The sequence below is a fragment of the Oncorhynchus kisutch genome, linkage group LG17, assembly GCF_002021735.2.
Source record: "Oncorhynchus kisutch isolate 150728-3 linkage group LG17, Okis_V2, whole genome shotgun sequence".
Taxonomy (NCBI): Eukaryota; Metazoa; Chordata; class Actinopteri; order Salmoniformes; family Salmonidae; genus Oncorhynchus; species Oncorhynchus kisutch.
In genome coordinates, this window is record NC_034190.2 from 61732240 (window position 1) to 61755757 (window position 23518).

At 42.3% G+C, this 23518-nt stretch overlaps 1 protein-coding gene across 3 annotated transcripts in view; it reads right to left on the reverse strand.

Moving 5' to 3' along the window:
* The window catches only part of LOC109908054 (AMP deaminase 1), a 43700-nt gene that overhangs the window by 16765 nt on the left and 3417 nt on the right, over positions 1 to 23518 (reverse strand). Inside the window, exons 2-7 of one of the 3 annotated variants that reach the window (XM_020506460.2) lie at positions 18190 to 18195; positions 12992 to 13157; positions 12711 to 12876; positions 5869 to 6034; positions 4270 to 4492; positions 2562 to 2691 (exon numbers count right to left, since the gene is read on the reverse strand). In XM_020506460.2, coding sequence (XP_020362049.1) covers positions 2562 to 2691; positions 4270 to 4492; positions 5869 to 6034; positions 12711 to 12876; positions 12992 to 13157; positions 18190 to 18195 — 857 coding nt within the window. Of the gene's footprint in view, positions 1 to 2561; positions 2692 to 4269; positions 4493 to 5868; positions 6035 to 12710; positions 12877 to 12991; positions 13158 to 18120; positions 18152 to 18189; positions 18196 to 23518 lie in introns of those variants that run through there. The other 2 variants (XM_020506462.2, XM_020506461.2) reach the window with 2 other exon arrangements.

Genomic DNA, 23518 nt, shown 5'->3' on the forward strand with positions numbered 1-23518 from the left:
GCAATCGATATGCTGATAAAATTTAGGGAACCTTGTATTCAGATTAGCCTTGTTAAAATCCCCAGCTACAATAAATGCAGCCTCAGGATATGTGGTTTCCAGTTTACATAGAATGCACCTGTGGTCAACTTCTGGAAAATAAGTAAATTTGCTTACTGGCTAGTTATTATGAGTTCTCTTTATGGTGTACTGACCATGCTGGAACAACGAGACGCATCACCCTTGCAAAATAATATTGCAGTTTTAAAACTGCAGTAACTGCAGTCAACTGTGGTATTTTGGATGCAGTACTTGCAGAATAACAGCAGTGTACTGTAGTTGAAGGGCAGCTGACTCTGTGTGGTCTGCCAACATCAAAGTGCATGCCCATGAGTGTCAGATGGTATTTTTGTGTCTCAAATGGTATATGCACGAGCAACCTGTAGACTTTTGTTGATCTCCTGGGTCATTATCTTTGTTCCAGGGCGTCGGTATGCTATGCTCATACCAGTCAGCGCACTAGCTCTGGTCCAGGGAGTTATGCTAACCACTATTTCTTGTGCAGCTAGCTAGTACACACTAGCTAAGCTAACTAGTACTGACTAACTAGGTAGAACACACTAGCTTGCTAGTACCTTGCTTCTAATTATAAATGTAATACCAGCACCCATACTGTTGATGGCGGTAACACACTATCCAATTTGGCACCATTCAACATTCTGTATAATCTCATATGTCTCACAGCATCTGTGGCATGAAAAGGTATCTGCTGGAGCCAGAGCCTAAAGTGAACAACAGGGGGAGCGGAGCACACATTTGCTATTAGGGCGCAGAAGCAGAAGTCCAACCCTGGTTGTAGGAAGTTAACTTCTCTAGGGTATGGGGCAGCATTTGGAATTTTGGATGAAAAGCATGCCCAAATTAAACTGCCGTCTACTCAGGCCCAGAAGATAGGATATGCATATAATTAGTAGATTTGGATAGAAAACACTCCAAAACTGTTAAAATAATGTCTGTGAGTATAACAGAACTGATTTGGCAGGCGAAAACCTGAGAAGTTTTTTGTTTGTTTGTAGTGTTCTATTCAATGCCATTACAGTATCCATTGACTTAGTACTCAAATTGTAGTTCCTATGCATTCCACTAGATGTCAACAGGCTTTAGAAATTGTTTCAGGCTTGTATTCTGAAAAATGAGGGAGTAAGAGCAGTCTGAATGAGTGGACCCTGCCGTGTCACAGAGCTTTTTCATGCGCGTGATCGAGAGAGCGCCTTTCTTGTTTACTTTTTTATAGTGACCACGTTATTGTCCGGTTGAAATATTATTGATTATTTAGGCTAAAAACAACCAGAGGATTGAATATAAACATTGTTTGACATTTTTCTATGAACTTTACAGATACAATTTGGATTTTGTCTGCCTGTTGTGACTGCGTTTGAGCCTGTGGATTACATGAAGAAAACACGCGAACAAAACAGAGGTTTTCGGATATAAAGAGAGACTTTATCGAACAAAAGGAACATTTATTGAATAAATGAATGTCTTCTGAGTGCAAACATATGAAGATCATCAAAGGTAAGTGATTAATTGTATCTCTATTTCTGACTTGTGTAACTCTTCTACTTGGCTGGTTACTGTTTGTAATGATTTGTCTGCTGGGCTCAAATAATTGTAAGGTATGCTTTCGCCGTAAACCATTTTTAAAATCTGACACCGTGGTTGGATTCACAAGAAGTTCATCTTTAAACCTATGTAAAATAGTTGTATCTTTTCTGAATTTTTATAATGAGTATTTCTGTATTTGAATTTGGCGCTCTGCAATCTCACTGGATGTTGGCCAGGTGGGACACTAGCGTCCCACATCCCTAGAGAGGTTAAGCAAGTATATTCTAGTAATAAAGTATTATTTTATCTAAAGCCATTCACAAATATAAGGTATTTGTTGAAAGGAGAGACTTTATTTTGTCATTTTGTCATAGCCATCATTTTTATAAATGAAATGAAACTAGTGTAACAGGGTGAAGATTGCCCATTACAAGCAGTTAGTTTGAGTGTTGCTATCATGTTAAATGTGCTCTGTGATTGACTGTCTAGGGCCCTGTTTTTGTGCAGAAATGGAGGCACTGTGCTTTTACCGTTATTTCCAGCATTATCCCCTAGTTGCTGTAGGTAGAAAATCCTAGGAAATATTCTGTAATTGACACAAGCTGTCTCCAATCAATCAATGTCTGGTTGTGTGTGTGTGTTTGGCGGGGGGATCACCTGAGCCATGAGAGGCGTACCTCTACGAATCTTAATCGCACAAAACCTATTTGGAAGGGAGTCCTATTTGTAGATCAGTGATTATACAACTCACTTTGCTCAAGCTGATTCTAAGTGTCAATTAGGGGCAGTTAAGGGGGAGAGTCAATGAAACCAACCATGGAAGTATACTGTAGAAAATTTGATGGGTAACCCTGACCCGGGACTCGACCAGGGTCCAGTGACTGTCAAGCCAACATCTTAAGAGGTCTTAAAAGGCTAATAACAGGTTAATAAGATAGGCTAATGTTAATATGTTTTGTAAGGCGGTAGCTATCTACCTTCCTGCAGTTGTAGAAGTCCCTGTGGGGGTTCAGCTTCAGCTCCTTCATCTCCTCCATCTCGTTCAGCATCTCATGCACGTTGAACTTGGACGTGAGGAACTTCAGACGACGGTGAGTGTACGTCTTACTGCCACCCAGGAGAGACAAAAAGGACAATCAAACATGTCATGTGGAACTTAGAAAGTTGTAAGACATTTTGTGGTGTAATATGTAGTCCATATGTTGGACTATTTGTTCCAGACCAGCACTAAGGCTGTGTTTACACAGGCAGCCCAATTCTGATCTTTTACCCAATTATTGGCAAAAGAGCTGACCTGATTAGTCAAAAGACCAATTAGTGGGGAAAAAAAATCTAAATTTGCCTGCCTGTGTAAACGCAGCCTAACTCACTTGATTCAAATAATTATAGTGCTAAATTAAGATCAGAATTAGTTGAATCTGGTGTGTTAGAGCAGGGTTGGATCAAAAGCCAGTACATACTGTAAATACCAGTGGCGAAAAAAGTACTCTATTCTCATACTTGAGTAAAAGTAAAGATAGCTTAATAGAAAATGACCCAAGTAAACGTCACCCAGTAAAATACTACTTGAGTAAAAGTCTAAAACTATTTGGTTTTAAATAAGTAAATGTAGTTACTAAAATATACTTAAGTATCAAAAGTAAAAGTAAAAATCTTTATAATAGGCCAACCAGACGGCATAATTGTCCTGTATTTTTTTATTTACGGATAGCCAGGCTCACACTCCAACACTCCGACATATTTTAAAAACAAAGCATTTGTGTTTAGTGAGTCCGCCATATCAGAGGCAGTAGGGATGACCAGGGATGTTCTCTTGATAAGTGTGCAAATTTGACCATTTTCTGTCCTGCTAAGCATTCACAATGTAACGAGTACTTTTGGGTGTCAGGGAAAATGTATGGAGTAAAAAGTACATCATTTTCTTTAGGAATGTAGTGAAGTAAAAGTAGTAAAAAATATGATAGTAAAGAAAAGTACAGTATTTTTACTTAAGTACTTTACACCATTGGTAAATACATACTGCTGTGACTTGGCTGCGTTGGAGTTGATCTCCCGTCGTGAAGTAGCTACAGAATTGTTAACGGGATATGTGATGCTCCATACCCATTACAGCTTGGCTAATGGAAAGCCTTGCAAGGAATTTTTCAAATAACCTGTTCTTGGCAATACTTTATTTTGTTCTTGATTCGGTAAGAAGTGTATCTTATAAATGTCAGTGTCCAGTTTGTTCTCTAAAATCAGAGAATTTTCAGAAAGTTATTAAATCCACGGTTTGCACCGAGTGGGGATTTCCCTCGCAATTTTAGCTGCCAGAGATCTTGGATTTCCCAACATCTTTGCAGGAACTAGTTGTTTCTATGAGATGCGGCCACAGCCACTCGTAGAAGTAGATGAGAGCGCGTCACACAGTGTGACCAAAACAAAGATCTACACACATCCAAGAGGCAATTCTCACTCGATCCAAAACCTGGATTTAATATATTTCTGAATATTCTCTGTTTTTTGGAGAACCACCTGCAACTGGACACAGACATTTATAAAATACACTTTTTACTGAATCAAGAACGAAGAAAGTATGGCCAATTAAAATTCATTTTGAGGCTTTCCATTAGCCAAGCTGTAACGGGTATAGGGTATCACATATTCCGTTAACAATTCTGTAGCTAGTCATGCAGTAAGACTCACGTTGGGCCCTGTGCAATCAGAGCGATGAGGAAGTTCATGTCGTCGATGAAGGTGATGTAGTCAGGGGCAGGCATGTTCTCTATGGGTTTGTGTTGGTCGGCCGCTGCCGCGTCTTTGTATGTATAAATGACACCGTCCTTCATACGGGCTACCCAGCTCAGGTTCTCAGGCAAGCACTTGGTGTTGAAGGGGTCTTCGCCCTTCTTGGGTGGTGATGTGAAGACTGGCAAACAAAATGTTACCTGTTAGACACTTTCTTGGCAGTAATCAGTGGCGGATTGAGGTATAGGCGATATGGGCAGCCGCCAAGGGAGGCATGTTACCGGGGGCAGCACGGGGTGCCAGCACAATTTGGGGGGGAATGGTGACATTTGCGCAAACGGTTTTATATCGCTCATTTGCACGTCACGTCAATGATATTATGTCACCGTGTGGGACTGTGGGTCAATTTTATTTTATTGTATTTATTTCACTTTTATTTAACCAGGTAGGCAAGTTGAGAACAAGTTCTCATTTACAATTGCGACCTGGCCAAGATAAAGCAAAGCAGTTCGACACATACAACGACACAGAGTTACACATGGAGTAAAACAAACATACAGTCAATAATACAGTATAAACAAGTCTATATATGATGTGAGCAAATGAGGTGAGATAAGGGAGGTAAAGGCAAAAAAAGGCCATGGTGGCAAAGTAAATACACTATAGCAAGTAAAACACTGGAATGGTAGATTTGCAGTGGAAGAATGTGCAAAGTAGAAATAAAAATAATGGGGTGCAAAGGAGCAAAATAAATAAATAAAGTAGGGAAAGAGGTAGTTGTTTGGGCTAAATTATAGGTGGGCTATGTACAGGTGCAGTAATCTGTGAGCTGCTCTGACAGTTGGTGCTTAAAACTAGTGAGGGAGATAAGTGTTTCCAGTTTTTCAATTAACCTTGGTCGGAGTAGGCGCCCTGATTCTAGTTTGTGAGCTAGGCAGGCTACTGCCTGGGAAGGTCTCCCACTCAGAAGTACGAGATGGGGAGGGGGTGGGGGTAGGTTGACCTCAGGTCTCCCCACTGGAAGCCCAAGGTAGGGGGAGCGAAGAAATCTATCGAAGAAATCTATCGAAGAAATCTATCACCTCTAACTTTGTTCAGTACTAATGCAATTAGTAAAAATCAGTCACACTTCAAAATGCTACCAAATAAACCACAATTCATTAATAAAATTGTGAATATACAGTTTAACTTTGTTGCCTTTTTTTCTGGTTTGTGCGAAATCGTTAAGAATAATATAAAATCAGTCTGCACACCACCAAGGTGAATTGGTTTAGTCTTGACTCTTGGTTGACAGTGTTGGGGGATGGGTAAATGTATTGACGCTCGACTGACAAATCAACACAAATGTGTTTCTATTTGTCTTTGTTCCTTCTTTTTTATATTAATGATTCTTATTTTTCTATATATTTTTCTATTTATATTGGGGGGGTTCGGCCAGGGAGCCATACAAGCTAGAACGACCACTGGCAGTAACAGTCTGTCACGAGAAACTACTGCATGCGTATCCCAGACATGCCCTCTCTATTACGTTCAAACTTGTCAGCCTAGTCTGCATACCTGGTTGCACTGTGTGTTCAGGCTTAAAGGGCTCTCCCTCAATTTCCCTCAGGTACTGGGATGAGGTGAGGGGGAAGCGCTGGAAGGCCAGCCTCATGTACTTCTCTCTGATGGTTAGAGCACGGTACATGCCCTTACAGGACAGCTCAAAGTCGTCCATGGTCACCTAAGAGTAGAGAGGGGAATGATGTAATAAGGGCCCTGTTCCAATGCATCGCTCCATCCCTCCGTTCCTTGAAGTAATCACTGATCAAACAAAAATTTATAATTGTCAGCAAGTTATCGGTCGTTCACAATAGACCAATGATTATGTAATATTCATAAGTGGATTATGTAGTAGTGCTTAAATTGGGAAAGTGAGCAACAAGCAGTTTGATAAGCAAGCCCCACCTCCTCCTAATGATTACTCTCTGTAAATGTCAGAGCCACATTACTGAAATTTAAACCCAGACGACCTTTGCCGGGTTCTTACTTTCAGTCTAGAGGGATCTATTTATGTGAGGAGATTTCCCTACATGAGGTCAATGACCCAGACCCAGAGACACATACTAGCCATAAATGTCAAGTTCACACCCAGGGCCACAGACACACCTACTCAATCCAGGGGTTCTCTTTATTTTTACTATTATCTACATTGTAGAATAATAATGAAGACATTAAAGCTTAGGGATGGAACAGCTGTTGAGCATCTGAGCGTATGGTTGTTTGTGGGGGAAAGGGGTTGAGTGTGTGTGCTTGTGTGTGTGTCCCACATCTGTTGCTAGGGGGTAATGATGTTAGGGACAATATAGGATGAATCACCATAATTATTTGCAAAAATAATAATTGCTTGCTAAATATGTAATTTTTTGCAATGGCAATCCTGGTTATAGATAACAATCCTTTGCATGAACTGCCTACATTATTACGCATATTATTTAGTTAATTATGGAAATTTAAATATTTTAGATATATTTTTTTAATAGCTATATATAATGCAAATCGAAGTGAGGACGATGGAAAAGCTTTGGTGGTTGATCTGCTTCTGTTCTGTGGGTGGCACTGTTTGCTCTGGGAAACAGGGGGACGGGGGTGGTCTGCCGGTCACTGGGATGACAACCCAAATTGGAATGGGGAGGAGTTTTAGAGAGTGGAATAGTTGGGAACAATTGGAGGTTTACTTAGTAGAATGCAAATATCATGGAATAGCTACAAGACACTCAATCACTATGGTATTTTTAATGGTGAGTTTACAAACATACAGTAACAGTCAACATTTTGGACACAACTACTCATTACAGGGTTTTTCTTTATTTTTACAATTTTTTACATTGTAGAATAATAGTGAAAAAAATCAAAACTATGAAATAACACATATGGAATCATGTAGCAAGCAAAAAAAAATTTAATCAATTCAAAATATATATTTATGATTCTTTAAAGGAGCCACCCTTTGCCTTGATGACAGCTCTGTACACTCTTAGCATTCTCTCAACCAGCTTCATGAGTTAGTCACCTGGAATGCATTTCAGTTAACAGTTGTGCCTTCTTAAAAGTTCATTTGTGGAAGACTTTCCTTCTAAATGCGTTTGAGCCAATCAGTTGTGTTGTGACAAGGTAGGGATGGTAAATAGAAGATAGCCCTATTTGGTAAATGACCAAGTCCATATTATGACAAGAACAGTTCAAATGATCAAAGCGAAACAACAGTCCGTTATTACTTTAAGACATGAAGGTCAGTCTATTCTGAACATTTCAAGAACTTTTAAAGTTTCTTCAAGTGCAGTCGCAAAATTTATTAACCGCTATGATAAAACTGGCTCTCATGAGGACCGCCTCAGGAAAGGAAGACCCAAAATTACATCTGCTGCAGAGGATAAGTTCATTAGAGTTAACTGCACCTCAGATTGCATCCCAAATAAATGCTTCACAGAGTTCAAGTAACAAACACATCTCAACATCAACTGTTCAGAGGAGACTGCGTGAATCAGGCCTTCATAGTCAAATTACTGCAAAGAAACCACAACTAAAGGCCACCAATAAGAAGAAGAGACTTGCTTGGGCAAAGAAACACAAGCAATGGACATTATACCGGTGGCAATCTGTCCTTTAGTCTGATGAGTCCACATTTGAGATTTTTGGTTCCAACCGCCAGGTGAGATGCAGATGAGGTGAACGGATGATCTCTGCGTGGTTCCCACTATGAAGTACGGAGGAGGAGTTGTGATGGTGTGTGGAGGTACTTTGCTTGTGACACTGTCAGTGATTTATTTCATTTTCAAGGCACACTTAACTAGCATGGCTACCACAGCATTCTGCAGCAATATGCCATTCCATCTGGTTCACGCTTAGTGGGACTATCATTTGTTTTTCAACAGGACAATGACCCAACACACTTTCAGGCTTTGTAAGGACTATTTGACCAAGAAGGAGAGTGATGGAGTGCTGCATCAGATGACCTGGCCTCCACAATCACCCAACCTCAACCCAATTGAGATGGTTTGGGATGAGTTGGACCGCAGAGTGAAGGAAAAGCAGCCAACAAGTGATCAGCATATGTGGGAACTCCTTCAAGACTGTTGGAAAAGCGTTCCTCATGAAGCTGGATGAGAGAATGCCAAGAGTGTGCAAAGTTGTCATCAAGGCAAAGGGTTGCTACTTTGAAGAATCTAAAATATATTTAGATTTGTTTAACATTTTTTGGGTTACTACATGAACTATTTCATAGTTTTGATGTCTTTACTATTATTCTACAATGTAGAAAATAGTACAAATAAAGAAAAAATACTTGAATGAGTAGGTGTGTCCAAACTTTGGACCTGTACTGTACATAATGTGTTATTGTGTACATGTGAAAATAAAAGAGAGCCGCACACTCTAGGAGCTCAGATGCAAAAATGTAATTACCAACGTTTCGACAGCCAAGCTGTCTTCATCAGGGTATAATCACAAACACTGCGGGATGACTCGTTTATGTAGTGTCAAAAGACACAGGTGTCTGTAATCATGGCTAAGAGTGACCTAATATCATTGGTTGATTATCAAATATTAAAATGGCATACAAAGAACAGCATACAAAAAACGTATTCTCGCGGGGCAGAAATCTCAGAGACCAATTGGTACACTCTGATTTACCACCCCAAGATATTCCTGAACAACGTCTATTTGTGCCCCTATTGGATGGAAATTACAAATGTAATGGCTGTGCTCAATGCAATGGCACTTATAAATGTAGATCCTTCAAACACCCACAAACAGGGAAATCGATCCCAATCAAAGGTGTTATTACGTGCTCCACTAAGGCAGTTATTTATCTTATAACTTGTCCTTGTGGTAAAAATTGTGGGTAAAACAAAGAGTGAATTAAAAGTACGTATCTCAGAGCATCATAGCACCATTAGGTGTAAAAACTTTACTTACCCAGTTGCGGCCCACTTCTTGGAGGCAGGCCACTCGATTTCGTCTCAGCGTTATATTGGCATCGAACATGTCACTCTCCCTAGGAGAGGGGGTGACCTTGATCATTTATTGTTAAAACAAGATGCTGCCTGGATCTTTAACTTAAAGACCCTTGTTCCCTTCGGTCTCAACGTAGACTTTGATCTGAAGCCATTCTTGTGATTATTGTGACTTTGCCATTGTAATTTTTTGTAAGCTTGTGTAGTCTAAAATGAATTTATGATTGTATGCTATCCATTTGTTGTTTGTATGCTGTTCTTTTTATACCATTTTAATATTTGATAATTAACCAATGATATTAGGCCACTCTTGGCCATGATTACAGACACCTGTGTCTTTTGACACTACATAAAACGAGTCATCCCGCAGTGTTTGTGATTATACCCTGATGAAGACAACCTGGCTGTCGAAACGTTGGTAATTACATTTTTGCATCTGAGCTCCTAGAGTGTGCGGCTCTCTTTTATTTTCAAGTTTTCTACTCCGCTAGCCAGCACCTCGCCTAAATAGGTGTGTGTTTCTTTTTCTTCTAGATTATTGTGTACATAATATAGAGCTGAGGGATTTTCAATGCACCGGCAGAACAGAGAAGTTATGTCTGGTAAGACAAGGGGTGGTGGTGTGTGTCTTTTGTCAATAACAGCTGGTGCGCGATGTCTAATATGAAAGTAGTCTTGAGGTATTGCTCGCCTGAGGTAGAGTACCTTATGATAAGCTGTAGACCACACTATCTACCAAGAGAGTTCTCATCTATATTATTTGTAGCTGTCTATTTACCACCACAGACCAATGCTGGAACTAAGAGCACACTCAACCAACTCTATAAGGCCATTAGCAAACAAGAAAATGCTCATCTAGAAGCGCCGCTCCTCGTGCCTGGGGACTTTAATACAGGCAAACTTAAATCAGCTTTACCAAATATTTACCAGCATGTCACATGTGCAAACAGAGGGAAGACAACTAGACCACCTTTACTTCACACACAGAGATGCATACAAAACTCTCCCCCCGCCCTCCATTTGGCAAATCCGACCATAATGCTATCCTCCTGATTCCTGCTTACAAGCAAAAACTAAAGCAGGAAGTACCAGTGACTCGCTCAATACTGAAGTGGTCAGATGGCGAGGATGCTTAGCTACAGGACTGTTTTGCTAGCACAGACTGGAATATGTTCCAGGATTCATCCAATGGCATTGAGGAGTATACCACCTCAGTCATCGGCTTCATCAATAAGTGCATCGACGACATCGTCCCCACAGTGACCGTACGTATATACCCCAACCAGAAGCCATGGATAACAGGCAACAAGCTAAAGGCTAGAGCTACCGCTTTCAAGGAGCAGGACACTAATCCGGACGCCTATAAGAAATCCCGCTATGCCCTCAGACGAACCATCAAACAAGCAAAGCGTCAAAACAGGATTAAGATTGAATCCTACTACACCAGCTCTGACGCTTGTTGGATGTGGCAGGGCCTGAAAACTATTAAGGACTGCAAAGGGAAACCCAGTGACGTGAGCCTACCAGATGAGCTAAATGTCTTTCATGCTTGCTTCGAGGCAAGCAATATTGAAGCATGCACGAGAGCACCAGCTGTTCTGGATGACTGTGTGATAACGCTCTTGGTAGCCGATGTGAGCAAGACCTTTAAACAGGCCAACATTCACAAAGCCGCGGGGCCTGATGCATTACCAGGACGTGTACTCAAAGCATGCGCGGACCAACTGGCAAGTGTCTTCACTGACATTTTCAACCTCTCCCTGACTGAGTCTGTAATACCTACATGTTTCAAGCAGACCACCATAGTCCCTGTGCCCAACGAAGCGAAGGTAACCTGCCTAAATGATTACCGCACCGTAGCACTCACGTCGGTAGCCATGAAGTGCTTTGAAAGGCTGGTCATGGCTCACATCAACAGCATCCTCCCGGATAGCCTAGACCCACTCCAATTTGCATACCGCCCCAACAGATCCACAGATGACACAATCTCAATCGCACTCCACACTGCCCTTTCCCACCTGGACAAAAGGAACACCTATGTGAGAATGCACTTAATTGACTACAGCTCAGCTCAACACCATAGTGCCCACAAAGATCATCACTAAGCTAAGGACCCTGGACTAAACACCTCCCTCTCTAACTGGATCTTGGATTTCCTGACAGGCCGCCCCCAGGTGGTAAGAGTAGGCAACAACACGTCTGCCACACTGATCCTCAACACAGGGTCCCCTCAGGGGTGCGTACTTAGTCCCCTCCGGTACTCCCTGTTCACCCACGACTGCATGGCCAAACACGACTCCATCACCATCATTAAGTTTGCTGACGACACAATAGTGGTAGGCCTCACCGACAACGATGAGACAGCTTATAGGGAGGAGGTCAGAGCTCTGGCAGTGTGGTATCAGGACAACAACCTCTCCCTCAATGAGGGAGGCAAAGGAGCTGATCGTGGACTACAGGAAATGGCAGGCTGAACAGGCCCCCATTAACATCAACAGGGCTGTAGTGGAGCGGGTCGAGAGTTTAAAGTTCCTTGGTGTCCACATCACCAACGATCTGTCATGGTCCAAACACACCAAGACTGGGCATGACAATACCTTTTCCCCCTCAGGAGACTGAAAAGATTTGGCATGGGTCCCCTGATCCTCAAAAAGTTCTACAGCTGCAACATCGGTTGCATCACCGCCTGGTGTTGCATCTGACCGTAAGGCGCTACAGAGGGCAGTGCATACAGCCCAGTCCATCACTGGGGCCAAGCTTCCTGCAAACCAAGACCTATATAATAGGCGGTGCCAGAGGAAAGACCATAAAATGATCAAAGACTCCAGTCACCCATGTCATAGACTGTTGTCTCTGCTACCGCACGGCAAGCGGTACCAAGCGCCAAGTCTCGGACCAAAAGCCTCCTTAACAGCTTCTACCCCCAAGCCATTAGACTGCTGAACAATTAATCAAATGGCCACCGGACTATTACATTGACCCCCCCATTTATTTTGTATATTTCTGCTACTCACTGTTTATTATTTATGCATAGTCACTTCACCCCTACCTACATGTACAAATGACCTCTAACCGTTACCCCCTGTATGTAGCCTTGTTATTGTTTATGTTATTGTGTTAATTTGTATTATTTTTTACTTTAGTTTATTTGGTAAATCTTTTCTTAACTATTCTTGAACTGCACTGTTGGTTAAGGGCTTGTAAGTAAGCATTTCACGGTAAGGTCTACACTTGTTGTAGTCGGCGCATGTGACAAATAAAGTTTGATTTGATTTATGAGTGGGGTCAATCATGTTCGACCCCGCTGACATCTTGAACCAGGTCTCTCTTGCAAAGGAGATTTGTTCTCCATAAGACTAACCTGGATAAAAGGGAAATGTAGGCTACATAGGTAAGGTATAATACCCCAGAGGCATAGTCTCCAATGATGGCCACTCTCTGGAAGTCAGGCACTTCTAGGTAGGTTGGTATGTCCAACAACGCATCCATCACAGGGGGCAGCACCTTCCTGTCCTGGTCACTCATTGACGAAGGTAAAGTGATGTTGCGACACTTCTGCTGTCTCTTCTTACTACAGAGGGGGAGGAGGGACAGACAAACAGTGGATTTAGTGGTAAGGCAAAGGGTGATACCATTGTTGGACAGTTCACATGAAGAAGAAAAAAGATTTAGGAACTACTACCCACCGTTTGTCAGTATCTTCATTGGTGTGCAGATGGTGGGCCATTTCCTGTTGGAGGATGGGACAGTCATCTTGAACTTCAAACATGGAGATCTCATCACGGACGCCCTCACCTTTGGTCTCCGATGCAAAGACTTTCTCCGCAAAGGCAAGCATATGCTCATCGGTCTCTGGCAGAAACACATAGGTGTTACCCACCCTGTTTTTTCAAAGGTAGTTACTAAGTTGAAAATGTGCACTTTTATTACGTAATTTTCTACATTACATTTTGTTTCCCAAAAGCTATTCAAGTGCATTACCCAGGAAATTATGCAATGAAATGGACAAAATGGAGTGTTGACCCGAAACAAGCACTGAACATGGAACAAGCTATCAGCAGCATAGATTAAACAGGCGTGATAAAGCAAGCTACAGTAGGATGGTCAAATTCACCATGATTGAAATTGTTGTTTGAATTTTTTTGTGTTAAAACAAGGTACTATCATATCACAAAGGGAAACATTAGACATACCTTACTGCAACAGTTGAAAACAGACTCTCCAGCAGCGCATGCTTAGTGTGTATAAAACCAAGCAGAACTTGGTCCAATGTCAACTCACAGCTCTCAGCACTAGCCTGGGCTGTGAACACAAGGTTCCATGCACACAGAGCTACAGTAATCCAGCACAAAGATTAGGGCCAGACAACTCACATAAACACTCAACCATTTGCTCTGCAATGACATCAAATATCTACAGTACAAACAAGACAGCCTTCTCGGGCCAAACTAGACAAAGAGGCTGTGATACTGCAGCAACTCTTGGCCTATCTTGTTCCTGGAGTCATAGTGTCTGTGGACTCAACAAGGCCCAGGAAGCTCAAGCGCCATCGGACTGATCAATTAATTGATTCATTTTTTTTGTCTAGCATCCACTACAAACTTTATTCTATGACAAATAAGTGAATGAATTAATGTTGACAGTCACAAATTTATACCATGGGACATACAGTGCATATAATTCACACACTTGGATTATTATTGTTTTTAAAGTAGTATTAAAATGAATTTTGTAATTTTTTTGTTGATCGACACAAAATACTCTAATGTAAAAGTGGAAGAGAAATGTAACACAAATAATTAATTAAACACTATTATATCTTGATTAGATAAGTATTCACCCCCATGAGTCAATACATGTTAGAAACACCTTTGGCAGAAAATTACAGCTGCAAATATTTTGGGGTAAGTCTCACTTTCCACACCTGGATTGTACAATATTTGCCCATTACTATTTTCAAAATTCTTCAAGCACTGTCAAGTTGTTTGATTGCTAGACAGCCATTTTCAGGTTTTGCCATAGATTTTCAAGCAAATTTAAGTCAAAACTGTTACTAGGCCACTTAGGAACATTTAATATCATCTTGATAAGCAACTGTAGTGTAGATTTGGCCTTGTGTTGTAGGTTCTTATCCTGCTGAAAGGTGAATGAATTTGTCTCTCAGTGTCTGGTGGAAAGCAGACTGAAGCAGGTTTTCTTCTAGGATTTTACCTGTGGTTAGCTCCATTCTGTTTCTTTTTTATCCTAGTCCTTGCCGATGACAAGCATACTCATAACATGATGCAGCCACCACCATGCTTGATAATATGTAAAGTAGTACTCAGTGATGTGTTGTGTTGGATTTTCCCCAAACATAACACTTTGTATTCAGGACAAAAAGTTCATTCCTTTGGCACATTTTTTGCAGTATTACTTTAGTGCTATGTTGCAAATGTAACGGATGTGAAACGGCTAGCTTAGTTAGCGGTGGTGCGCGCTATATAACGTTTCAATCGGTGACGTCACTTGCTCTGAGACCTTGAAGTAGTAGTTCCCCTTGCTCTGCAAGGGCCGCGGCTTTTGTGGAGCGATGGGTAACGATGCTTCGTGGGTGACTGTTATTGATGTGTGCAGAGGGTCCCTGGTTCGCGCTCGGGTATGGGCGAGGGGACGGTCTAAAGTTATACTGTTACACAAACATGATGCAGGTTTTGGAATATTTTTTATTCTGTGTGTTGTTTAGGTTAGTATTGTGGAGTAACTGCAATGTTATTGATCCATCCTCAGTTTTCTCCCATCACAGCCATTAAACTCTGTTACTGTTTTAAAATCACCATTGGCCAAACGATGAAATCCCTGAGCGGTTTCCTTCTTCTGCTAGCAACTCAGTTAGGAAGGACCCCTGTATCTTTATAGTGACTGGTTGTATTGATACACCATTTTTTTTTTTTACCCCTTTATCTCCCCAATTTCGTGGTATCCAATTGGTAGTTACAGTCTTGTCTTATCGCAGCAACTCCCGTACGGACTCGGGAGAGGCGAAGGTCGAGAGCCGTGCGTCCTCTGAAACACAACCCAACCAAGCCGCACTGCTTCTTGGCACAATGCCCACTTAACCTGGAAGCCAGCCACACCAATGTGTCGGGAAGAAACACCGTACACCTGGTGACCGTGTCAGCGTGCACTGGGCCTGCCTGACACATGGGTCGCTAGTGCCCGATGGGACAAGGACATCCCTGCCGGCCAAACCCTCCCCTAACCCAGACGACACTGGGCCAATTGTGCGCCTCCCCATGGGTCTCCCGGTCGCGGCCGGCTGTGACAGAGCCTGGACTCAAACCCAGAATCTCTAGTGGCACAGCTAGCATTGCGATGCAGTGCCTTAGACCACTGTGCCACTCTGGAGGCCATCTAAAGCCTAATTAATAACTTTACCATGCTCAAATGTATATTCAGTGTCTGCTTTTTTTTCACCCATCTACCAATTGGCGCCTTTCTTTGTGAGGCATTGGAACAGCCCCCTTGGTCATCGTGGTTGAATCTGTGCGTGAAATATGCTACTCGAATGAGGGACCTTAGAGATGTGTGGGGTACAGAGATGGGGTAGTCATTAAAAAATTATGTTAACCCTAATATTGTCACGTTCGTCATATTGATGAGACCAAGGCATGATATGAATACATACTTCCTTTAATAAAGAAAGACCACTAAACAAAACGACCATGACGCTATATTAACAGAGTGCTGACAGGCAACTACACATAGACAATAACCCACAAAACCAAAATGGCAAATAGCAACCTAAATAGGATCCCCAATCAGAGACAATGATAAACAGCTGCCTCTAATTGGGAACCAATTCAGGCCACCATAGACTTACATTTACCTAGACATACCAAAACCCCATAGATTTTTTATTTATTTTTATTTCACCTTTATTTAACCAGGTAGGCTAGTTGAGAACAAGTTCTCATTTGCAACTGCAACCTGGCCAAGATAAAGCATAGCAGTGTGAGCAGACAACAAAGAGTTACACATGGAGTAAACAATTAACAAGTCAATAACACAGTAGAAAACAAAGGGGGAGTCTATATACAATGTGTGCAAAAGGCAAATAATTACAATTTTGCAGATTAACACTGGAGTGATGAATGATCAGATGGTCATGTACAGGTAGAGATATTGGTGTGCAAAAGAGCAGAAAAGTAAATAAATAAAAACAGTATGGGGATGAAGTAGGTAAAAATGGGTGGGCTATTTACCGATAGACTATGTACAGCTGCAGCGATCGGTCAGCTGCTCAGATAGCAGATGTTTGAAGTTGGTGAGGGAGATAAAAGTCTCCAACTTCAGCGATTTTTGCAATTCGTTCCAGTCACAGGCAGCAGAGTACTGGAACGAAAGGCGGCCAAATGAGGTGTTGGCTTTAGGGATGATCAGTGAGATACACCTGCTGGAGCGCGTGCTACGGATGGGTGTTGCCATCGTGACCAGTGAGCTGAGATAAGGCGGAGCTTTACCTAGCATGGACTTGTAGATGACCTGGAGCCAGTGGGTCTGGCGACGAATATGTAGCGAGGGCCAGCCGACTAGAGCATACAAGTCGCAGTGGTGGGTGGTATAAGGTGCTTTAGTGACAAAACGGATGGCACTGTGATAGACTGCATCCAGTTTGCTGAGTAGAGTGTTGGAAGCCATTTTGTAGATGACATCGCCGAAGTCGAGGATCGGTAGGATAGTCAGTTTTACTAGGGTAAGCTTGGCGGCGTGAGTGAAGGAGGCTTTGTTGCGGAATAGAAAGCCGACTCTTGATTTGATTTTCGATTGGAGATGTTTGATATGAGTCTGGAAGGAGAGTTTGCAGTCTAGCCAGAAACCTAGGTACTTATAGACGTCCACATATTCTAGGTCGGAACCATCCAGGGTGGTGATGCTAGTCGGGCATGCGGGTGCAGGCAGCGACCGGTTGAAAAGCATGCATTTGGTTTTACTAGCGTTTAAGAGCAGTTGGAGGCCACGGAAGGAGTGTTGTATGGCATTGAAGCTTGTTTGGAGGTTAGATAGCACAGTGTCCAAAGACGGGCCGAAAGTATATAGAATGGTGTCGTCTGCGTAGAGGTGGATCAGGGAGTCGCCCGCAGCAAGAGTAACATCATTGATATACACAGAGAAAAGAGTCGGCCCGAGAATTGAACCCTGTGGCACCCCCATAGAGACTGCCAGAGGACCGTACAGCATGCCCTCCGATTTGACACACTGAACTCTGTCTGCAAAGTAATTGGTGAACCAGGCAAGGCAGTCATCCGAAAAACCGAGGCTACTGAGTCTGCCGATAAGAATATGGTGATTGACAGAGTCGAAAGCCTTGGCAAGGTCGATGAAGACGGCTGCACAGTACTGTCTTTTATCGATGGCGGTTATGATATCGTTTAGTACCTTGAGTGTGGCTGAGGTGCACCCATGACCGGCTCGGAAACCAGATACACAAAAACCCTAGACAAGACAAAAACACATATACCCACCCTCGTCACACCCTGACCTGACCAAAATAATACAGAAAATATAGATAACTAAGGTCAGGGCGTGACAAATATTGCATTTAGAGTGAGTCCATGCAACTTATTACATGAAGCAAATTTGGACTTATTTAGGCTTGCCATAACAAAAGGGGTGAATACTTAGAAAACCATGTTATTTTTCTATTATTAATTTGGAACAATGTATTGAATTCTCTTATTATTTTGACATTCTCTTAGGTATTTTGTGAAGATCACAATTATATCCACTTTGTAAAACAAAACTAAATTTGAAAAGACCCAAGGGGGTAAATACTTACGATATGCACTGTACATGCAGGGTCAGGTTTCTCTACGTTTGATATCTTCTTCTCACCCTTTATACTTACTTTGACCTGATAGTGCATTCCACAGCAGGAGAGAAGAGGATGACCCAAAATGGAACCAAAGAAACAAAGACAAGTCATGGTAGGAATTAAATTAATGAGTTAGATGACGTTACCAAAGTATTACACATTAAAATTAATGAGCCACCCATCCCTGGTCTGTTTGATTTGATCAAATACTAGAAACCCCTTTTCCCATTTAGAGATGCAACCTTCCTGATTCAGCACGAGATGACTTAAACATAATGATAGTCAATTGAGTTAAGAAGGCGTTGATAAAATACTAACAATGAATTGCACCAAGACTGAATGACACAACAAAATCAACTAGAGCATCGATGGATGTGTATTGAGGTTAAACATTAATCTATCCAAACAAGCATGAAATTAATTTTGTTCAATTGTAACTTCAACTGTCATGCACTCTAACATAGCCCTACTCTAACGTAGCCCTACTCAATGAGACATGCCACCTTTTTTAATTTTTTTAATTTTATTTTACCTTTATTTAACCAGGTAGGCAAGTTGAGAACAAGTTCTCATTTACAATTGCGACCTGGCCAAGATAAAGCAAAGCAGTTCGACAGATACAACGACACAGAGTTACACATGGAGTAAAACAAACATACAGTCAATAATACAGTATAAACAAGTCTATATACAATGTGAGCAAATGTGGTGAGAAGGGAGGTAAAGGCAAAAAAGGCCATGATGGCAAAGTAAATACAATATAGCAAGTAAAACACTGGAATGGTAGTTTTGCAATGGAAGAATGTGCAAAGTAGAAATAAAAATAATGGGGTGCAAAGGAGCAAAATAAATAAATAAATAAAAATTAAATACAGTTGGGAAAGAGGTAGTTGTTTGGGCTAAATTATAGGTGGGCTATGTACAGGTGCAGTAATCTGTGAGCTGCTCTGACAGTTGGTGCTTAAAGCTAGTGAGGGAGATAAGTGTTTCCAGTTTCAGAGATTTTTGTAGTTCGTTCCAGTCATTGGCAGCAGAGAACTGGAAGGAGAGGCGGCCAAAGAAAGAATTGGTTTTGGGGGTGACTAGAGAGATATACCTGCTGGAGCGTGTGCTACAAGTGGGAGATGCTATTGTATTCAGCGAGCTGAGATAGGGGGGGACTTTACCTAGCAGGGTCTTGTAGATGACATGGAGCCAGTGGGTTTGGCGACGAGTATGAAGCGAGGGCCAGCCAACGAGAGCGTACAGGTTGCAATGGTGGGTAGTATATGGGGCTTTGGTGATAAAACGGATTGCACTGTGATAGACTGCATCCAATTTGTTGAGTAGGGTATTGGAGGCTATTTTGTAAATGACATCGCCAAAGTCGAGGATTGGTAGGATGGTCAGTTTTACAAAGGTATGTTTGGCAGCATGAGTGAAGGATGCTTTGTTGCGAAATAGGAAGCCAATTCTAGATTTAACTTTGGATTTGAGATGTTTGATATGGGTCTGGAAGGAGAGTTTACAGTCTAACCAGACACCTAAGTATTTGTAGTTGTCCACGTATTCTAAGTCAGAGCCGTCCAGAGTAGTGATGTTGGACAGGCGGGTAGGTGCAGGTAGCGATCGGTTGAAGAGCATGCATTTAGTTTTACTTGTATTTAAGAGCAATTGGAGGCCACGGAAGGAGAGTTGTATGGCATTGAAGCTTGCCTGGAGGGTTTTTAACACAGTGTCCAAAGAAGGGCCGGAAGTATACAGAATGGTGTCGTCTGCGTAGAGGTGGATCAGGGACTCACCAGCAGCAAGAGCGACCTCATTGATGTATACAGAGAAGAGAGTCGGTCCAAGAATTGAACCCTGTGGCACCCCCATAGAGACTGCCAGAGGTCCGGACAGCAGACCCTCCGATTTGACACACTGAACTCTATCAGAGAAGTAGTTGGTGAACCAGGCGAGGCAATCATTTGAGAAACCAAGGCTCTCGAGTCTGCCGATGAGGATGTGGTGATTGACAGAGTCGAAAGCCTTGGCCAGATCAATGAATACGGCTGCACAGTAATGTTTCTTATCGTGGCGGTTAAGATATCGTTTAGGACCTTGAGCGTGGCTGAGGTGCACCCATGACCAGCTCTGAAACCAGATTGCATAGCAGAGAAGGTATGGTGAGATTCGAAATGGTCGGTAATCTGTTTGTTGACTTGGCTTTCGAAGACCTTAGAAAGGCACGGTAGGATAGATATAGGTCTGTAGCAGTTTGGGTCGTGTATTAATGTATTCCTTTACCAGTGGCAGATTTAGGTATAGGCGACATGGGCAGCCACCCAGGGCGGCATCATCCCGGGGGCAGCACGTGGCACCCGCACAAAAACATTTGGATTGTTGACATTTGCATGATCGGCTATTGATCGCTCATTTGCATGTCACGTAAACTATATTATGTCAACCTTGTCGGAGTGGGAGCCCTGATTCTAGTTTGTGAGCTAGGCAGGCCACTGCCTGGGAAGGTCTCCCACTCAGAAGTACGAGATGGGGAGGGGTGCGTAGGTAGGTAGACCTCAGGTCTCCCCACTGGAAGCCCAAGGTAGGGGGAGCGGGTGAATCTATCAAATAGTCCTCTTTGTACAGTACTAACGCAATTAGTAAAATCAGTCACACAATGAAATGCTACCAATTAAACAACAATTCATTCATAATATTGTGAATATACAGTTTCACAGACATAGTTGCATTTTTTTCTGGTTTTGCGAAATCGTTAAGAATAATATAAACACCACCAAGGTGAATTGGTTTAGTCTTGACTCTTGGTTGACAGTGATGACAGCGATTTTGCAGGTTTTCCTACTGACAAAGCATGTAGAGGTCTAATGTTTATCATAGTTACACTTCAACTGTGAGAGATGGAATCTAAAACAAAAATCCAGAAAATCACATTGTATGATTTTTAAGTAATTAATTGGCATTTTATTGCATGACATAAGTATTTGATCACCTACCAACCAGTAAGAATTCCATCTCTCACAGACCTGTTTTTCTTTAAGAAGCCCTCCTGTTCTCCACTCATTACCTGTATTAACTGCACCTGTTTGAACTCGTTACCTGTATAAAAGACACCTGTCCCCACACTCAATCAAACTGACTCCAACCTCTCCACAATGGCCAAGACCAGAGAGCTGGGTAAGGACATCAGGGTTAAAATGGTAGACCTGCACAAGGTCTGGGAACAACAATAGGCAAGCAGCTTGGTGAGAAGGCAACAACTGTTGGTGCAATTATTCAAAAATGGAAGAAGTTCAAGATGACGGTCAATCACCCTCAGTCTGGGGCACCATGCAAGATCTCACCTTGTGGGGCATCAATGATCATGAGGAAGGTGAGGGATCAGCCCAGAACTACACGGCAGGACCTGGTCAATGACCAGAAGAGAGCTGGGACCACAGTCTCAAAGAAAACCATTAGTAACACACTACGTCTTCATGGATTAAAATCCTGCAGCGCACGCAAGGTCCCCCTGCTCATGCCAGCACATGTCCAGGCCCGTCTGAAGTTTGCCAATGACCATCTGGATGATCCAGAGGAGGAATGGGAGAAGGTCATGTGGTCTGATGAGACAAAAATATAGTTTTTTGGTCTAAACTCCACTCGCTGTGTTTGGAGGAAAAAGAAGGATGAGTACAACCCCAAGAACACATCCCAACCGTGACGCATGGAGGTGGAAACATCATTCTTTGGGGATGCTTTTCTGCAAAGGGGACAGGACGACTGCACCGTATTGAGGGGAGGATGGATGGGGCCATGTATTGCGAGATCTTGGCCAACAACCTCCTTCCCTCAGTAAGAGCATTGAAGATGGGTCGTGGCTGGGTCTTCCAGCATGACAACAACCCGAAACACACAGCCAGGGCAACTAAGGAGTGGCTCCGTAAGAAGCATCTCAAGGTCCTGGAGTGGTCTAGCCAGTCTCCAGACCTGAACCCAATAGAAAAACTTGAGGTAGCTGAAAGTCCGTATTGCCTAGCGACTGCCCCGAAACCTGAAGGATCTGGAGAAAGTCTGTATGGAGGAGTGGGCCAAAATCCCTGCTGCAGTGTGTGCAAATCTGGTCAAGAACTACAGGAAACGTATGATCTCTGTAATTGCAAACAAAGGTTTCTGTACCAAATATTAAGTTCTGCTTTTCTGATGTATCAAATACTTATGTCATGCAAAAAAATGCAAATTAATTACTTAAAAATCATACAATGTGATTTTCTGGATTTTTGTTTTAGATTCCGTCTCTCACAGTTTAAGTGTAACTATGATAAACATTACAGACCTCTACATGCTTTGTAAGTAGGAAACACTGCCGATTTTGCAGGTTATCAAATACTTGTTCTCCCCACTGTGTATATATATATATATATATATATATACATACAGTTGAAGTCGGAAGTTTACATTCACCTTAGCCAACTACATTTAAACTCAGTTTTTCACAATTCCCGATAATTAATCCCTGTAAAAGATTCCCTGTCTTAGGTCAGTTCGGATAAACACTTTATTTTAACAATCTGAAATGTCAGAATAATAGCAGAGAGAATGATTTATTTCAGCTTTTATTTCTTTCATCACATTCCCAGTGGGTCAGAAGTTTACATGCACTCAATTAGTATTTGGTAGCATTGCCTTTAAATTGTTGGAACTTGGGTCAAACATTTTGGGTAGCCTTCCACAAGCTTCCCACAATAAGTTTGTGGAATTTTGGCCCATTCCTCCTGACAGAGCTGGTGTAACTGAGTCAGGATTGTAGGCCTCCTTGCTCGCACACGCTTTTTCAGTTCTGCCACAAATTTTCTATAGGATTGAGGTCGGGGCTTTGTGATGGCCACTGCAATACCTTGACTTCATTGTCCGTAAGCCATTTTGCCACAACTTTGGAAGTATGCTTGGGGTCAGTGTCCATTTGGAAGACCCATTTGGGAGACCCCAGCATTAACTTCCTGACTGATGTCTTGAGACGTTGCTTCAATATATCCACATAATTTTACTTCCTCATGACGCCATCTATTTTGTGAAGTGCACCAGAACCACCTGCAGCAAAGCACCCCCACAACATGATGCTGCCACCCCCCGTGCTTCATGGTAGGGATGGTGTTCTTCGGCTTGCAAGCCTCCCCCTTTTTCCTCCAAACATAATGATGGTCATTATGGCCAAACAGTTCTATTTTTGTTTCATCTGACCAGAGAGCATGTCTCCAAAAAGTACAATCTTTGTCCCCATGTGCAGTTGCAAACCAGTCTGGCATTTTTATGGCGGTTTTTGAGCAGTGGCTTCTTCCTTGCTGAGCGGCCTTTCAGGTTATGCCGATATAGGACTCGTTTTACTGTGGATATAGATACT